The 14741-nt window shown below is 48.8% G+C and overlaps 1 protein-coding gene across 1 annotated transcript; it reads left to right on the forward strand.

Moving 5' to 3' along the window:
- Window positions 1–2848: 2848 nt before the first annotated feature.
- On the forward strand, window positions 2849–14115 carry YJU2 (YJU2 splicing factor homolog). Its single transcript, XM_028713672.2, has 8 exons — window positions 2849–3022; window positions 5932–6032; window positions 6704–6848; window positions 7934–8068; window positions 8229–8410; window positions 9399–9522; window positions 11044–11206; window positions 12935–14115. Exons 1-8 carry the CDS (start codon window positions 2999–3001, stop codon window positions 13054–13056), a joined length of 996 nt encoding a protein of 331 aa, XP_028569505.1. The 5' UTR covers window positions 2849–2998; the 3' UTR covers window positions 13057–14115.
- The last annotated feature ends 626 nt before the right edge of the window (window positions 14116–14741 follow it).

Raw genomic sequence — 14741 nt, forward strand, 5'->3', positions numbered from 1 at the left:
GAAACGCAAGCGGCCAAAAAACATAAACATATTTTGACAAATAAAAGGTTAGGGGTTGAGTTTATTAACTCAAACGTGAACAAAAAAAGAGGGGTAGTGATCTATGTTAAGGAAAAATGGGAACCCAAACTAATCTGATTATCGGCCAAGTATTATAAAATTTTAGAAGATCAATTAACTCCGGTGTTATGCGAGGTCATGAACAGCATTTTGCGAGGAGGGAAGATACCAGACACTTGGAAGGAGGCACATAGCATGATGATTCCCAAACCCGACACTGATAGATTGAATATAAAAAATTACAGACCCATATCACTACTAAACAATGATTACAATTTATTTGCAGAAGTATTGGCAAATAGACTTAAAAAATAAAGGGCAGAAAATTTTGTCTGCAAATGGTAAGGGTGAAATGACTGAGAATGTTAAAGATCCTATGAATTCTGACTCTGGCCATTTTTTTCCATATATAAGGGCGTGGCTGATTGGTCCATGAATGACCAGAGGGAAATCACACAAAATGATAGCCCACATTTTTAAATAAACACCTGCTCTCAATTCCCTGTAAATAAAGGAAGCGCTCCCTTTGCTTGGGCTGCAGGAAAACAATATTGGCCAGATGAGAAGGAAACATGATCCCTTAGAACTGAGTTAACAGAAATTCAATTTGACCAACTTCTATTGCTAGCTTTGGTGAATACTTGAATTGCTGAGTTTCTTATTTTTTTAAAAAAATCTAACCCTATTTTTAAAATCTACTCCTTACCCTTCCCTTCCTTTATTCAAATGGTAATTTAGCCAAAAGATGCAACCCTTTAAAATGTATAAAAGATTTGCTGAGACATGAACTCTGCACATGCACAGAGGTTAGTTCAGCTTAAAAAAAATAAAACTAAATACATCAACAACCAGACCCAACCACCAACCCATCCCCCAGGGTAATGGGAGAGGAGCTAGGTGCTGCTCCTTATATACTAGACCCAATTGCTGACACAGCTTGATGAACACAACTCAGCAGCACCTGCTATATTTCACAGCGGTAAAGCTGGGTCTCGTTATTTGCCCTGGCCCTTAAAGACATACACAACTTGTGAAACAATAATGAACCTTTACATTTTACAGTGACGCTGATTCCTGAAGCGTCTGCGGGCCAGATTGAGAAGGCGATTGGGCCGGATCTGGCCCCCTGGCCTTAGGTTGCCAACCCCTGGCCAGGAATGATGGCAGCTGTTGTTTGTAGCTGAACAACAAAGGTTGTTGGAGGCCCAAAGGTTCCCCCCTCCTGCCCTACCCAGCGGTAGGCCTGGCCATAATGGAGATAGGTCTGTAAGCATCTCTATACATCAGGGATGGAGACTCCAACTTGCCTCTGCTCCAACAAGCATGACCAACGGGTAGGGATGATGGGAGTTGTTTTCCAGTGTGTGGTGTGGTGCCGAGAGACTACCAAGCCGTGGTCTGTTGGGGACCAGGAGGGTGGAGACTGTCAGTCTTTGTGGGCCAGAGGCAGGTTCGGGGTCCGAAACAGGGAAGGACCACAGCAGGTCAGGGCTGTAGCTCAGCGGTGGAGCAAAAGGTCCCTGGTTCAGTCCTGGCATCCCCAGGTATTAGCGCTGATGTGGAAGTGAGGAGAGCCGATCTTAAAAGATTGGGGGGAGGACACATGGGCTGCCCCCCAATAAAAAAATATACATGGCTAACTGAGGTTCTGCCCCCACCCCCCAACAAAAGGCCTGTCCCCACTAGCAAAGGCCTGATCCCTAACAAAAATCCTGGCTACATCTATGGGGAGGGGGAATGAAAAACTGAGAAATAGAGATTGTCAGATCTGCTCAACCCTATGCAATATTTTTCCCACCTGAGGGCAAAGCCTCATAAGGCTACAGTCATAAGGCCGTAAGGTTATTATGGTTGGGAGATTTTTATCTAGGGATGTTCTAATATAGCTTGTGGAACAAATTGTAGTTAAATATGCTAGCAAAAGAATAGTTGTTATATGCTTTTGCAGAAATTGCAGTTAAGAAGAACAGCAAAAAGAACAAATATACGCCTCAGTGAAATAGAGAACATGGCTTTATTGCTAAAAACCGCATGTAGAGGGGTGAAAACATAATGCCAAATAAGGAAAACCACAAATATGAGAGATGGTCGCCAGATTCAGAGGAATGGGAGAAGGGGAACAGGGGCGGGGAGTTTAATATTGTACTAGGCGGACGTGATAGGTTGTGACCCCTGGACAGGAGGGGAATTTTGCCCTCGGAGAGAGCAAAAAAGCTTCTGCGATGATTTCCGGGTGTGCCTGCCTTGGTCACCCATCTTGCAAGTATGTTTTTGTGATCACCCAAATAAATGTATGCTGCTTCATCAACTTTGCTTAGAATTTATTTCAGGGGACCAGTGTTTTTATATCTAGCAACTGTCTCTCAAGACAAATGCCAACATCCTATAAGCAAACATGTCCCAAATTCTGTGCGTGTTCTTCTCCGCTTTTCTTTTTCTCCTCTTGTGTTCAGCCATCAGCCTCAGGGGAAATGGACAAACTCTCCACCAAAGGGACAGGTCCGGAACCCGTTTGTGGTGTCGCCTCAGAACCCCTTGAGAAAGCAAGAAAACCGGATTGCGCACAGCAAATTCTGGAGCTCAATGGCTCCCCCTTCTTCGAATTCTGTCCTGCCTGAAAGACTCGCTCCTCCTTCGGCAGCGAACCTACAATGCTCGCGGAACCGCGCCTTCCCCGTCGCCCGCCCCGGAACCAAAATGCGCGGGGTCTCGTTGCCTGGACGGACGGCCTTGGAGCGAAGGACACCGCATCTCGCGCTGTACGCTCTAGGAGGAAGAGATTCGGTGACGGGAGGCTTCGGGCCTTCTGACGGACAGACACCGGGAGCCAATCGGAAAGCGCCGGGAACGCCGGCCGGAGAGGGCGCGCTTGCAGCCAATCGCAGGCGGGAAGAGGCGGGGCGGAGCGGAGAGATCCCGGCGAGGCTGAAGCGGCGAGATGTCGGAGAGGAAAGTGTTAAATGTGAGTGGCAGGGGGGAGGGGGGCTGTGACGTCAGCGGCCAGTTCTGGGGTCTCCCTCGCAGGGTGGTTGGGAAGATGAAAAGATGAGGGGACCCCCAAGTGAGGCTTGGCTGGGGGGGGGGAGGGGGTCGAGGTCTGCCCCCCAGGAGAGAGGGAGCCAGGACAGAGTCGGGCCCTACTGGACCTGGGGGTCCCTTCCAACTCTGGGATTCCAGTGGCCCCTTGGTTCTCAAACTTGATCCCTTCCGGAAGTCCATTCCAAAACCAAAGCGTTCCAGAACCAAGGCGCGCTTTCCCCGCCCCTGTTCCCCTTCTCCCATTGATCCATAAAAGGAAAGCAATAACCAATATAAGGTAAAGGTACCCCTGCCCGTATGGGCCAGTCTTGACAGACTCTAGGGTTGTGCGCCCATCTCACTCAAGAGGCCGGGGGCCAGCGCTGTCCGCAGACACTTCCGGGTCACGTGGCCAGCGTGACAAAGCTGCATCTGGCGAGCCAGTGCAGCACACGGAACGCCGTTTACCTTCCCGCTAGTAAGCGGTCCCTATTTATCTACTTGCACTTAAGGGTGCTTTCGAACTGCTAGGTTGGCAGGCGCTGGGACCGAGCGACGGGAGCGCACCCCGCCGCGGGGATTCGAACCGCCGACCATGCGATCGGCAAGCCCTAGGCGCTGAGGCTTTTACCCACAGCGCCACCTGCGTCCCAATAACCAATATACTGTACAATAAATAAGACACCATTGTATATGATAAAAATGAAAAGAAAAATCTTACCTGCACTGATGACGGTCATTGTTTGGATGGGGGGCTTTTATCCATTTCCGCAGTCACACAGTCAATCAATGAGGAGCTGAACTGGGTGCCACACAGTCACAAAAACGAATGAACCGAAAAAGCCACGAAAACACAAAATAAATAGCAAAAACAAAAGCGCCAAACTTAATCCATTCCAGAAGTCCGTTTGACTTCCAAAATGTTCAAAAACCAAGGCGCAGCTTCTGATTGGCACGGGCGCCCCTGAAACAATAGCCAACAGCCGCAGCAGACATTAGGCTTCCAAAAAACGTTCGAAAACCGGAACACTTCCCAAGGCATTTGGGAACCAAGTTACCACTGCATATGGTTCTGTGTTACTGGATAGAGAGAGAAGCAGATAAAAGGCTCCTGTGTGGCTGGAGGGATGAAGAGGAGAGGTGGGGGGGGGGCATTGGGAAACAGCAGGGCTGGCAATCAGTTAATGGGGAGGCCCAGGTTGGGGTGGGGGAGAGAAACCTACCTCGCAGGACTGGGGCACTTTGATAGATTGATTGATTTGAATCTGGGTTGCTACTTCACTGGCTTTTCTGTGCTCATAAACCCAAGTTCAAACCTTAGGAAAGACCCTCTTTGAGACCCTGATGAGCCAGCCAGACAATGCCGGGTTATTCATTTGTATTTTATTTTATTTATAAAATATATTCAACTTGACTGTAAGAACAAACAAGCCTCAGAGTGGTTTACAAACAACAAAGCAGTAAAACTGACAGAAAAAAACCACAAAAAATGTGCAAAAGTTAAAATACTAAAACAGATTCAGATAGCCTCCACTTTCTCTATGTCCTTATAGCATTTACATCTCATTTCCCTAAGAGATCTGGTTCTTCCAACCCCCATCCTATATCATTTATTACTGCTTTTACACCACTCCTTTCCTCCAAGGAGCTCAAGGTGGCATACTGATTTGCCCCCTCCCTCCCTCCCCATGTTATCCCCTGAGGAAGATTAGGCTGTTGGCATCAGCACTGTGTTACCAGCACAGAAATGACCTCTCCAAGGAAAAAGTGTAGGCTGTGAGTCTGGAGGTCCTGGGCTGGGTCCAAAGGAGAGCAGAGCAAGACGCTTGGCTGCAGGAGTTGCTGGAAGGAGGAGTACAAGGCACAATCCACGTGCCTTAGGCACTTGTGAGTTTGTGTAGGGATTACTCCTGAGCCTTTTCTTCTCCTGAAGATGCCCCACAAGGCAGCAGAAGTTTAGAACCAGGATTTTTCTTCTCCCAGATGGGCTCCCTTCCAGCAACTCCTGCAGCCCAGCTGGTGCCCAATGTCTTGCTCTGCTTTCCTTCGGACCACATCAGCGAGGCAGAGAGGGGGTCTTGTCATCTGGGCAGCCCAGGACCTCCAGACACACAGCCCAAGCTTGTGCCCCGGGGAGATCACCTGGGTGCTGCTAACGCAGCAAAAACAATGCGGGAGGTAGCAGTTGCAAGTTAGCAGACTCTTCAGCCACAGCAGGTGCTGTGATTCTCCAGCAGTTTGACTTCACCCCTGGAGGCGCAAGCTATGATCTCTCAAGACAGACGGATGTCAACACATGTGACATCAGGTGCGAGGCAGGTAGAGAGATGGTTTTCAATATACAACCAGGAACCTTGAAGTGCACTCCCAGTTGGCAAGGGAAATCTGGCTTCCTCAACTCCCTTGCTCCTCCAACACCAGTGTTGGTGCTTTTGAAGACACCGCGTGGTCAACTGGTGAGCAGATTTCTCAAGCAGACCCAAAAAGGTTCACCACTCCTTGCTGCAAGAGAGAACAGAGAGCCCAAGTTCACTGTGTCAGTTTCATGTCAGAGGAGCAAATTTCAGCCAGTCTCTCCAGGGCTGGGAAATTGGGGTAGACAAATAAATAAGGAGCTTGAAAAGCAAATTGACCAGAGAAGCTTGCGGAATAGAGAATTGGCTGGCCCTGTCCCATTTGGGATGGAGGTTGTGCTAAGTTGCTTAGTAGGTTTTTTTGTGCTACTAGAAAACAGATGTGGTTTTGTGACCACCAGCTCCTGGGCACTGCCAGAGCTTGAAGTGGGCGCTGCCAAAGCCTGCATGAGAACGATCTGCTCTTGCATCTGACCCATCTTTTTTCCTTGTGTCCTAGAAATACTACCCTCCAGACTTTGATCCATCTAAGATCCCCAAGCTTAAACTTCCAAAGGACAGGCAGTATGTGGTCCGACTGATGGCACCTTTCAACATGCGGTAAGGAAGAATGTTGCGTGAGACCCTTTCCCCCGCCCCTGAGAATTTTGGGGCCTTATTGACTCAGTTACATCGCCAGAGCTTTCTGTGTGAAATGATTTAGTTGTATGGAACCTAAAAAGATTTCATTTGAGATATAATAACGAAGAATAAAGAACCAGATGTGAACATGAGAATTGAGATGACAGTTTCTGGTCTAATAATAATAATAATAATAATAATAATAATAATAATAATGTATTACTTATACCCCACTCATCTGGCCAGCCACTCTGGGCGGCTTCCAACAGGATATTAAAAACACAATAAAACACCAGACATTAAAAACTTTCCTAAACAGGGAAGGAATACAGGGTTATAATACTCACAGCAATCTGTGCAGATTTACGTTTTCTTGTTCCTTATTACATCAATATACATACAGTACTGCATTTTTCAGTGAAAACATTGCCAGGCTCTCTTCTTTCCCTTACTCTTACCATACTTGTATGTTTAACCATATTTACAATATCCTAGTCTTAGTTATCTATTCCTCCAAAGCTGGCATTCTTAATTTTTTTGCCCCCAATATTAAGTAATAGTCATCCTAGCATCTTGTTCTCATACTGGCCACCCAGAGGCCCCAATGGGAGTCATTGATATAAGAAGAAGCAACTGTTTAAACTGTCTAGGTGCAAGACCTGTGGCGAGTACATCTACAAAGGAAAGAAGTTCAACGCCCGGAAGGAGACGGTCCAGAATGAGTCTTACCTGGGGCTTCCCATCTTCCGGTTTTATATCAAATGCACCCGCTGCCTGGCAGAAATCACCTTCAAGGTACGAGTTGTCTTCATCCTTCCTTTTCCCCAGTGCAGCTGAAAAACAAATAATGGAAAGACACCATTTGAGGCATCAATGCAATAGCAAATTGGAAACACCGGTCAGTGGGAAAGCATTCTGCACCAACTGCAGGTTCTGGGTCAAGCACAAGGGAACCCCCCAAATTGAGTGGCATTTCAGTGATCCAGCCTTGAGGTGACCAGCGCATAATGGAGATGAAAGTCCTTGTCTTTGAGGTGTGTTGATCATGCATTCCTTAGCACAGGGTAATTACAGGTATCTCCCCACATATGCAGAGGTTACATTCTGGGCTCCTGCAGATAAGCAACCACCCTCTAAACACCCTCTCTGCTGCTCTCTCTCCGATCTGGACCAAAAATACTGTATCCAGAAATTGTGGATAATTAGAATTGAAGCTCTGGGGCCTGCAGGAGGCAGGGAGGCTGAGCGGTTTAAACAAAACCCCACTGTGTCTCCAGACTTTTTGTGGCTTCCTCACTGACATTCACTTCGGGCTCTGGGGAGGGTCTCCTGGCAAGCCACATGGACTCTCCTGCCATTTCCAGCTTTGAATCAAATTATTTATTTCCCTGTACTGCTTGTATATGCAGTTGCGTGTGAGTTAATCGCGCGTAAGTGGAAGGACACCTGTAGAGCCAAGAGAATTGGCTTTGTGATTCTGCCTCCCTGCTATGCATCCTAAATAAATTGGCAGGGTTTGATTATTTGTGTTCCTTTAGCTAAGTATGGCTCAAGACAGCTTGGGCAAATAAAGTTTTTTGTTTAGTAAGAACATAACAAGAGTCCTGCTGGGTCAGACCCCAAAGGTACCTCATCTAGTCCAGCATCTTTCTTTCCCCAGTGGACAGACAGATGAGGGCTTGAAGGCCAGAGCCTCTCCTACTGCGAGGAACAAAGCAGCAGCTGCTGGATCAGGCTTAGCCCAGCATGCTGTCCTCACAGTGGCCAGCCGTGCGCTGATGGTGCGCTCCCTGACTAGCAGTCGTGCACAGGCCAGGAGCAACTTGGCCTATGGGTCTCCCACTGAAATAGCTCCCTCTTGCTTCCTGTGTCCCCGTCAGACAGACCCCGAGAACACAGACTATGCCATGGAGCATGGGGCCACGCGGAACTTCCAGGCTGAGAAGCTGCTGGAGGAAGAGGAGAAGCGCCTGCAGAAAGAGAGAGAGGATGAAGAGCTGAACAACCCAATGAAGGTATTTTCCACCAGTCCCACAAGGGAAACCTTCCCTTTCATTTAAGCTCCTCTTCGTTAATTGCTGTAGGTTGCTTTGAGTTAATTTGGTTAGTTAGTTTAATTGAGTGAGTGTAAGAATAACAAAGTAATGAAACACATGTTCCTGCTTTACCCCGAAGGTTTTGGAGAACAGGACCAAGGACTCCAAGCTGGAGATGGAAGTTCTGGAGAACCTCCAGGAGCTGAAGGAGCTGAACCAGCGCCAGGCCCACGTGGACTTTGAGTCCATGCTGCAGCAGTACAAAGACTATGAGGAGCAGCAGAAAGAGCGAGAGCTGGAGGAGGACGAGCAGGAGACAAAGTGAGAGCCAGGGCTGCCTCACATACACCAAAACGTGTGTGTGTGTGTGTGTGTGTGTGTGTGTGTTTTATTGCTAACTAGGGGCTGCTACCCCCACCTGCTTTGCTTGCCTAACCCTCTCCTTCCCCTTAAAGCTTGCCAGAAGCATGATGATGTTTGTTTAGACCCTGCCCATTGGCTGGGCTTCCCCAGTCACTCTGGACGGCTTACAGCATATATAAAAACTTAGTAAAACTGCCCCCCACCCCCACTTATCATTTCCCCTGCCAGGCCTGCCCCCACTTTGGAGCTGCAGGTGAGAAGGGCAGGGAGAACTGCAAAAAGCTTAAACCTTCCCATGCTGGCCATCTTGCCACCTCTTCTGGCAGTCTTGTTCCTTCCTGTGCTCCTCCTCCTGATGGAACAGCTCTTCTTCCTAATTTGCTGGGTGATAGAAGCAGAAGGAGCAGGTCCCTGAGCTGGCCCGGGAGGAGGGAGGTGGCTGATAGTAGCACCAGCCAGTTGTGTTGCTGGTCAGCCAGGCAAACTGGATCCTGGAGGCAGGGGCCCTGGCGCTGGGAGACTGAGGAGCCAATGGAGTTTGTGGGCAGCTGCAGCCCACCTGCCGTTTGCCTGGGCTTCCTATCCACTGCTTCCTGTCACACTATCAGTCAGGGTTTCCCAGACTTGGATCTCCAGCTGTTTTTGGACTGCGATTCCCATAATGCCAGACCACTGGTCCTGCTGACTAGGGATGATGGGAAGCCCTGCTGTAGCTCATCGTGCCACCTGCCTGTGGCCAACTAGCTAGCAGCATGGCTACATTTTTACATGTTTATTACACAGTAAAATTTAGAATTGCTTTCCACCCCCTAATCCCTGAACCCTGGTTTCCTTTGACAAAATATTTCCTATAGAGCAGCTAGCAGCAATCTGAAATTTGACTTGGGCACAATGAGCTAACCTTCTACATTCCTGGGTTCTGCCTGCTTGTATGTCGCCCTGCCAGAACTATGCTGGAACAAGCTCAGAGCAGGAGGCTGCTACAAGACTCTGATTCAGAGGACGAGGACTCTGCTTCACGTCCTGCTAAGCCGTTTGCAAAAGCGAAGCCTACAGACATCCTGCAAGAGGTATTGTGCAGAGAGGACTGTCCCACCACAGACAGCTGCCTTGAGAGACGTACCCCCACCCCACCCCCTGAGCCCCAGGTCATTGGTCATGTCGCCATTGCATTGCTAGTGGTGAGTTCAAACTTGGCACCTCTGCCTGCCCACACCATGCAAAAGGGAATTCCCTTCCCAATCTTGGGCATCACCTTGATTTTAGGTTGTGTTTACAGCAGCAGGAGGAAAACAGCTAGATCATGACTGTTGAGGCAGATGCAGCCAGAATAGTGTGGATTGCTGAACAATAGCTACATCTTTATGCGTGGTCTGGAGGCTCCATCTGGTGGGAAACACTGCAGCTGGAGTGTTGATGGGGACAGACTCAGGTGCTCAAAAGCTTGCACTGGCTGCCCCTTCGCTACCAGGCCAGGTGGAAGGTTCTTGTATTAATTTACGCGGCCTTTAACAATTTGGGTCTAATAATAATAATAATAATAATAATAATAATAATAATAATGTTTATACCCCACCCATCTGGCTGGGTTTCCCCAGCCACTCTGGGCGGCTTCCAACCAAATATTAAAAACAATACAGAATCAAACATTAAAAACATCCCTAAACAGGGCCGCCTTCAGTTGTCTTTTAAAAATAAATGCAGTATTATTGCCTTGACATCTGATGGGAGGGCGTTCCACAGGGCAGGCACCACTACCGAGAAGGCCCTCTGCCTGGTTCCCTGTATCTTCACTTCTCGCAGCGAGGGAACCGCCAGAAGGCCCTCAGAGCTGGACCTCAGTGTCTGGGCTGGACGATGGGGGTGGAGACACTCCTTCAGGTATACGAGGCCGAGGCCGTTTAGGGCTTTCAGGGTCAGCACTAACACTTTGAATTGTGCTCGGAAACGCCCTGGGGTTTCCCAGTGCCTCCAGGTGTGCCTCATCAGACTGTGTTAGTGCTTGGCTTGGATCCACCAGGAGCCCAGGCACCCATAAGCACATAAAAAGAAACACACAAGGAGGATCCGAGCTCAAGAGCACTCTCTTCTGTTGCCATTTCCAGCAGTGGGTTCTGTATTTGGGGCCTAATCTTACGGGAACTTCCGGTTGAGGTTTTTGAACTTCCAGCACTTACTGAAGGCTTTTCATTCCATCAGGAACTTCAGTCACATTCAGATTTTATAGTTTTCATTTTTGATCTTACTGCATTGGGCATCTGGTCCAGTGCTTAGAGGCAGCTGTGACAAAACAGTATTGAATTGTCGAAATAAATGAACTCCCATCATTGGCTGTGCTTGCTGGGGGTGTTGGGAGTTGTAGTTCAGTGAAACCTGGCAGAGTAGAGGGTCCTCTGCACCTGGTGCATTCAGTGGAAGAAAACAAAGATGACTTACTATTCATGCATAATTTTAAAGTTTATGTTTGTGCCAACCACAATTGCAGAGTTGAGCAGATAGGTTGCGGGAGTTGTTAGCCTTTTAACCCCCAGCGTGCAACACAAAATCTTATTGTGCTCCCCTGTCCCATCCCGCCCCCGGCCTCATCTTAGGACTCGGAGCCTCAGGCAAAGAAGCTGAAGGTGGAAAGCTGGGAGAGGAGCATCGGGAAACTCTCAAGCAAGGTCAAACTGTCTGGGCTGGTGACTGCCAAGAGGAAGCCAGTTAGTAGTGCAGCCAATGGAGCAGACAGTGGAGATGCACCGCCAGGCGCAGGTAAGGGGAGCTTAAAAGTATTTCTCTCTCTCTCTCTCTCTCTCTCTCTCTCTCTCTCTCTCTCTCACACACACACACACACACACACACACACACACACACACAAATAGCCATGTCAACTAGCTCCTTTATTAGGCTGACCAAAGTGTTACAAAATAGTGGACAAGGTTTTCGGGTTCTCTTCCATCAGATTTGATGGTAAACTTAAGTCAGGTTCTAGGGAGGGGGGGGGTGGGAATAATTGACTGGTGTCAAAACCCTAAGACCCTGCATTTCATCACAGTTGTGGGTGGAAGCCGCAGAAGCTAAGATAAGCTTCTGTTAGCTGCTTCAGAGGTTTTACATTGCCCCAAGGACTAATGGGATGATGATAATAATAGTAACTTTATTATTTGTACCCCAGCCACCTGGCTGGGTTGCCCCAGCCACTCAAGGCAGCTTCCAACAAATATAAAAGCATAACAAAACATCAAACATTAAAGACGTCCCAATACAGGGCTGCCTTCAGATGTCTTCTAAAAGTCATTTAGTTGTTTGTCTCCTTGACATCTGATGGTAGGGTGTTCCACAGGGCGGGCGCCACTACCAAGATGGCCCTCTGCCTGGTTCCCTGTAACTTCACTTCTCACAGGGAAGGGAACCCCCAGAAGACCCTCGGAGGCTGAACGATATGGGTGGAAATGTTCCTTCAGGTATACAGGGCCAAAGCCATTTAGGGCTCTAAAGGTCAGCACCAACACTTTGAATTGTGCTTGGAAATGTACTGGGATCAATGTAGAACCTTTAGGACTGGTGTTATATGGTCCCATCAGCCGCTCCCAGTCACCAGTCTGGCAGCTGCTTTCTGGATTAGTTGTAGTTTCCGTGTTGCCTTCCAAGGTAGCCCCACGTAGAGCGTGTGGCAGTAGTCTTACATGGCTTTCCAGGTAAGAATGCCAGAGCCTGCTAGATCAGGCCAGTGGCCCCTTAGTCCAGCCTCATGTTCTCCCAGTGGCCCCCCAGATCCCCAAAGGGAAATCCGCAAGGAGGATTTGAGCTCAAGTGCCGTGTCCCCAGCTGTGGTTTCCAGCAACTGGTATTCAGAAGCATTGCTGCCTCTGACTCTGGAAGTGGAGGAGAGTCTGTGTGGCTGGTAGCCATTGAGAGTCATAAATTAGTCTAAGCCTCTTTTAAAGCAACCCAGCTTGGTAGCCCTCCCTGCCATCTTGTGCCATCTAGCTCTGCGCTGCGCCAAGAAGCTCTTCCTTCAGCTGTCCTGAATCTTCCAGTCTTCAGCTTCATTGGATGCCCATGAGTTCCAGTATTACGAGAGAGAGGGGAAATGTGTCTCTGCCCTTTTTGTGAACTGACAAAGTCCCAAATGCTGCAACCTTTCCTTCCAGGAGAGTTACTCCATCTCCTTTCTATATTTGTTGGCCCTATTCGGAAGCTTTTCAAATTCTACAACCTCCTTTCTGAGGATACCGGAACTGTACACAGTATTCCCAAGGTGGTCGCACCATAGATTTGATAATGGCCTCATGATGCTGGCAGTTCTTGTTTCCCTTTGCTGCACTGCAGCTCCCACCATCCCTGAGTGTTGAGCCTGCTGGCTGTTGGAGCTGCTGGAAGTTGAGTCCAGCAGCATCTGGAGGATCCCCATCCCTGATCTGGAATATACTTTGAGGTCTCTGCCTCCCCAGCTTGTGCAAAACGTCCAACCTTTGCTTCTGTTTTGGCTGTTTCCAGGTGCTGGGAGTACAAGCAGCCCCTGTGGGGGGGCCTCTCTGGCCTCTGGCCCCAAAGCAGGAGCTTCCTCCCTCAGCCTTCTGGGAGCCTATTCTGACAGCGAGGACAGCAAGAGCGACTGAGCGCCACAGGAGAGTGACAACCCCCAAGCTTCACACAATACTTCCCTGGTAGTTGGTCTCCCTACACGGTGGTATCTCGTCCACCAAACCACCTGCAGATGTTTTTTCCTCTGTGGAATCTTTCCCCACCAGCTGCAACATTTGCCTTGGGCTTCTCCTCCCGATGTGACTTGGGCATCCGCTAACAGGTCTCCTTTCTGCCACCTCCAGACCGTGAGTCAGACAGGCCAGCCTCCTCCTGGATTCCTGTGGTGGTTTGGTGCAGAGAAAGCAAAGCTTGAAGGGCCCTCTGCAGAGCCAGCCCCGGGAGAGTGCTGAAGCCCCAGGCCAGGCCAGGGAAGTTCCCTCTCTGGTCTTCTCTGCAGTCCTCCTTTACCAGACCACTCGGTACAGCTGGTTCCTTCCAGAGGAGCAGGACCCCGAATGCAAGGGGGCCGGCTAGTGAACAGCCAACGTGGGGGGAAATAGGACTTTCATGACCCCAACCAGCACAAGAAGAAGTGGGGGGCCATTGCTTTGTTTGTTGAAGATCCTCCAAGTTGACAGAGCCACGTTCCGTCCCCTGCTCTCTAATGGACATTTTCAAAAACCAGAAGCCTAGCACAGTGTGTGGGTGTCATCCATCCACCATTCTGAATTTGGCAATGAAAGAAGAACAGCCTGTTGTCATCCCCACAAACACAAATAGATGTCTGCCGTTTTGATAACGACTTGGAAGGAAATGGGGGGGAGGGGCTTACCAGATTTGTTCATGCTAATCTGTTTGCATGTGGTCAGATGGGACATGAGATTAAGCACACCTTGCGTGCTCAGGTTTTATTCATCTTAAGTAGCAGCTACTCAAGGGTTCTAGGCATTCTAGACTGGGCTGCAGGAGGCAAAGGTTAAGCCCTTTCTCCCCCCCCCTTCCTGAAAACCAAGTTATGTGCTTAACCTCAGGTGGATTGTTTTGTCCTCATCTCCCAAAGTCCTGGGGCTTGTTTAGTAGAATATCCGCCCTTGTCTGCCTGCATCAATCAAGCTGCCATCAGTGTAACTTAATAAAAGATACAGGTGAAAGTGTGTTCTCTTCCCCCCTTATTAGAGGTTACCGCCCACACACTTCTGCTGCGCCTTTCTGCTTGTGTGGTGGTGAGGCGTTCTCAAAGTAAAGGAAGGATTGAACTCTGATTAATAAGAATACACACAGAAGCTTGAACCAGCAAGACTCTGGGAAGGGTGTGTATAATAATCTCAGGCTCTATCCCCTGGCCCAGGTCGTTTTATTCACAAAAGAACTTTTTACAGAGTGTTCTAAGAACCAATCAGATTTCTTCTGAGCATTTCAACAAACCCCATGTGGGGACAAAGTTAAACTACCAAAACTAATTAAGCATGGGGTAAATAAAACAGAACTACAAAGGAGTGCATTTGGCAACCCCGGGAGGTGATAAAGAAGCAATGTACATGATAAGAAGGATGGCCAGGAGGACAGCGATCATTATCACCTTCAGGTGAGATCTGTTTCCTGGCCCTAAGATTAACATCCTAAGATTAACATATCAGAAAAGCTACATCAAGGAAACTGGCCACTGTCTTTGATGACCCAGGATGTCTTTGATGACCAAGGCAAGGCAGACACATATTACACAGCGGAGTGCGAAAGATCCTGAGTGCCAGGCGGGTGGCGGGGAGGCGACTTCAGG

This window comes from Podarcis muralis, chromosome 18 (genome assembly GCF_964188315.1).
Source record: "Podarcis muralis chromosome 18, rPodMur119.hap1.1, whole genome shotgun sequence".
Taxonomy (NCBI): domain Eukaryota; kingdom Metazoa; phylum Chordata; class Lepidosauria; order Squamata; family Lacertidae; genus Podarcis; species Podarcis muralis.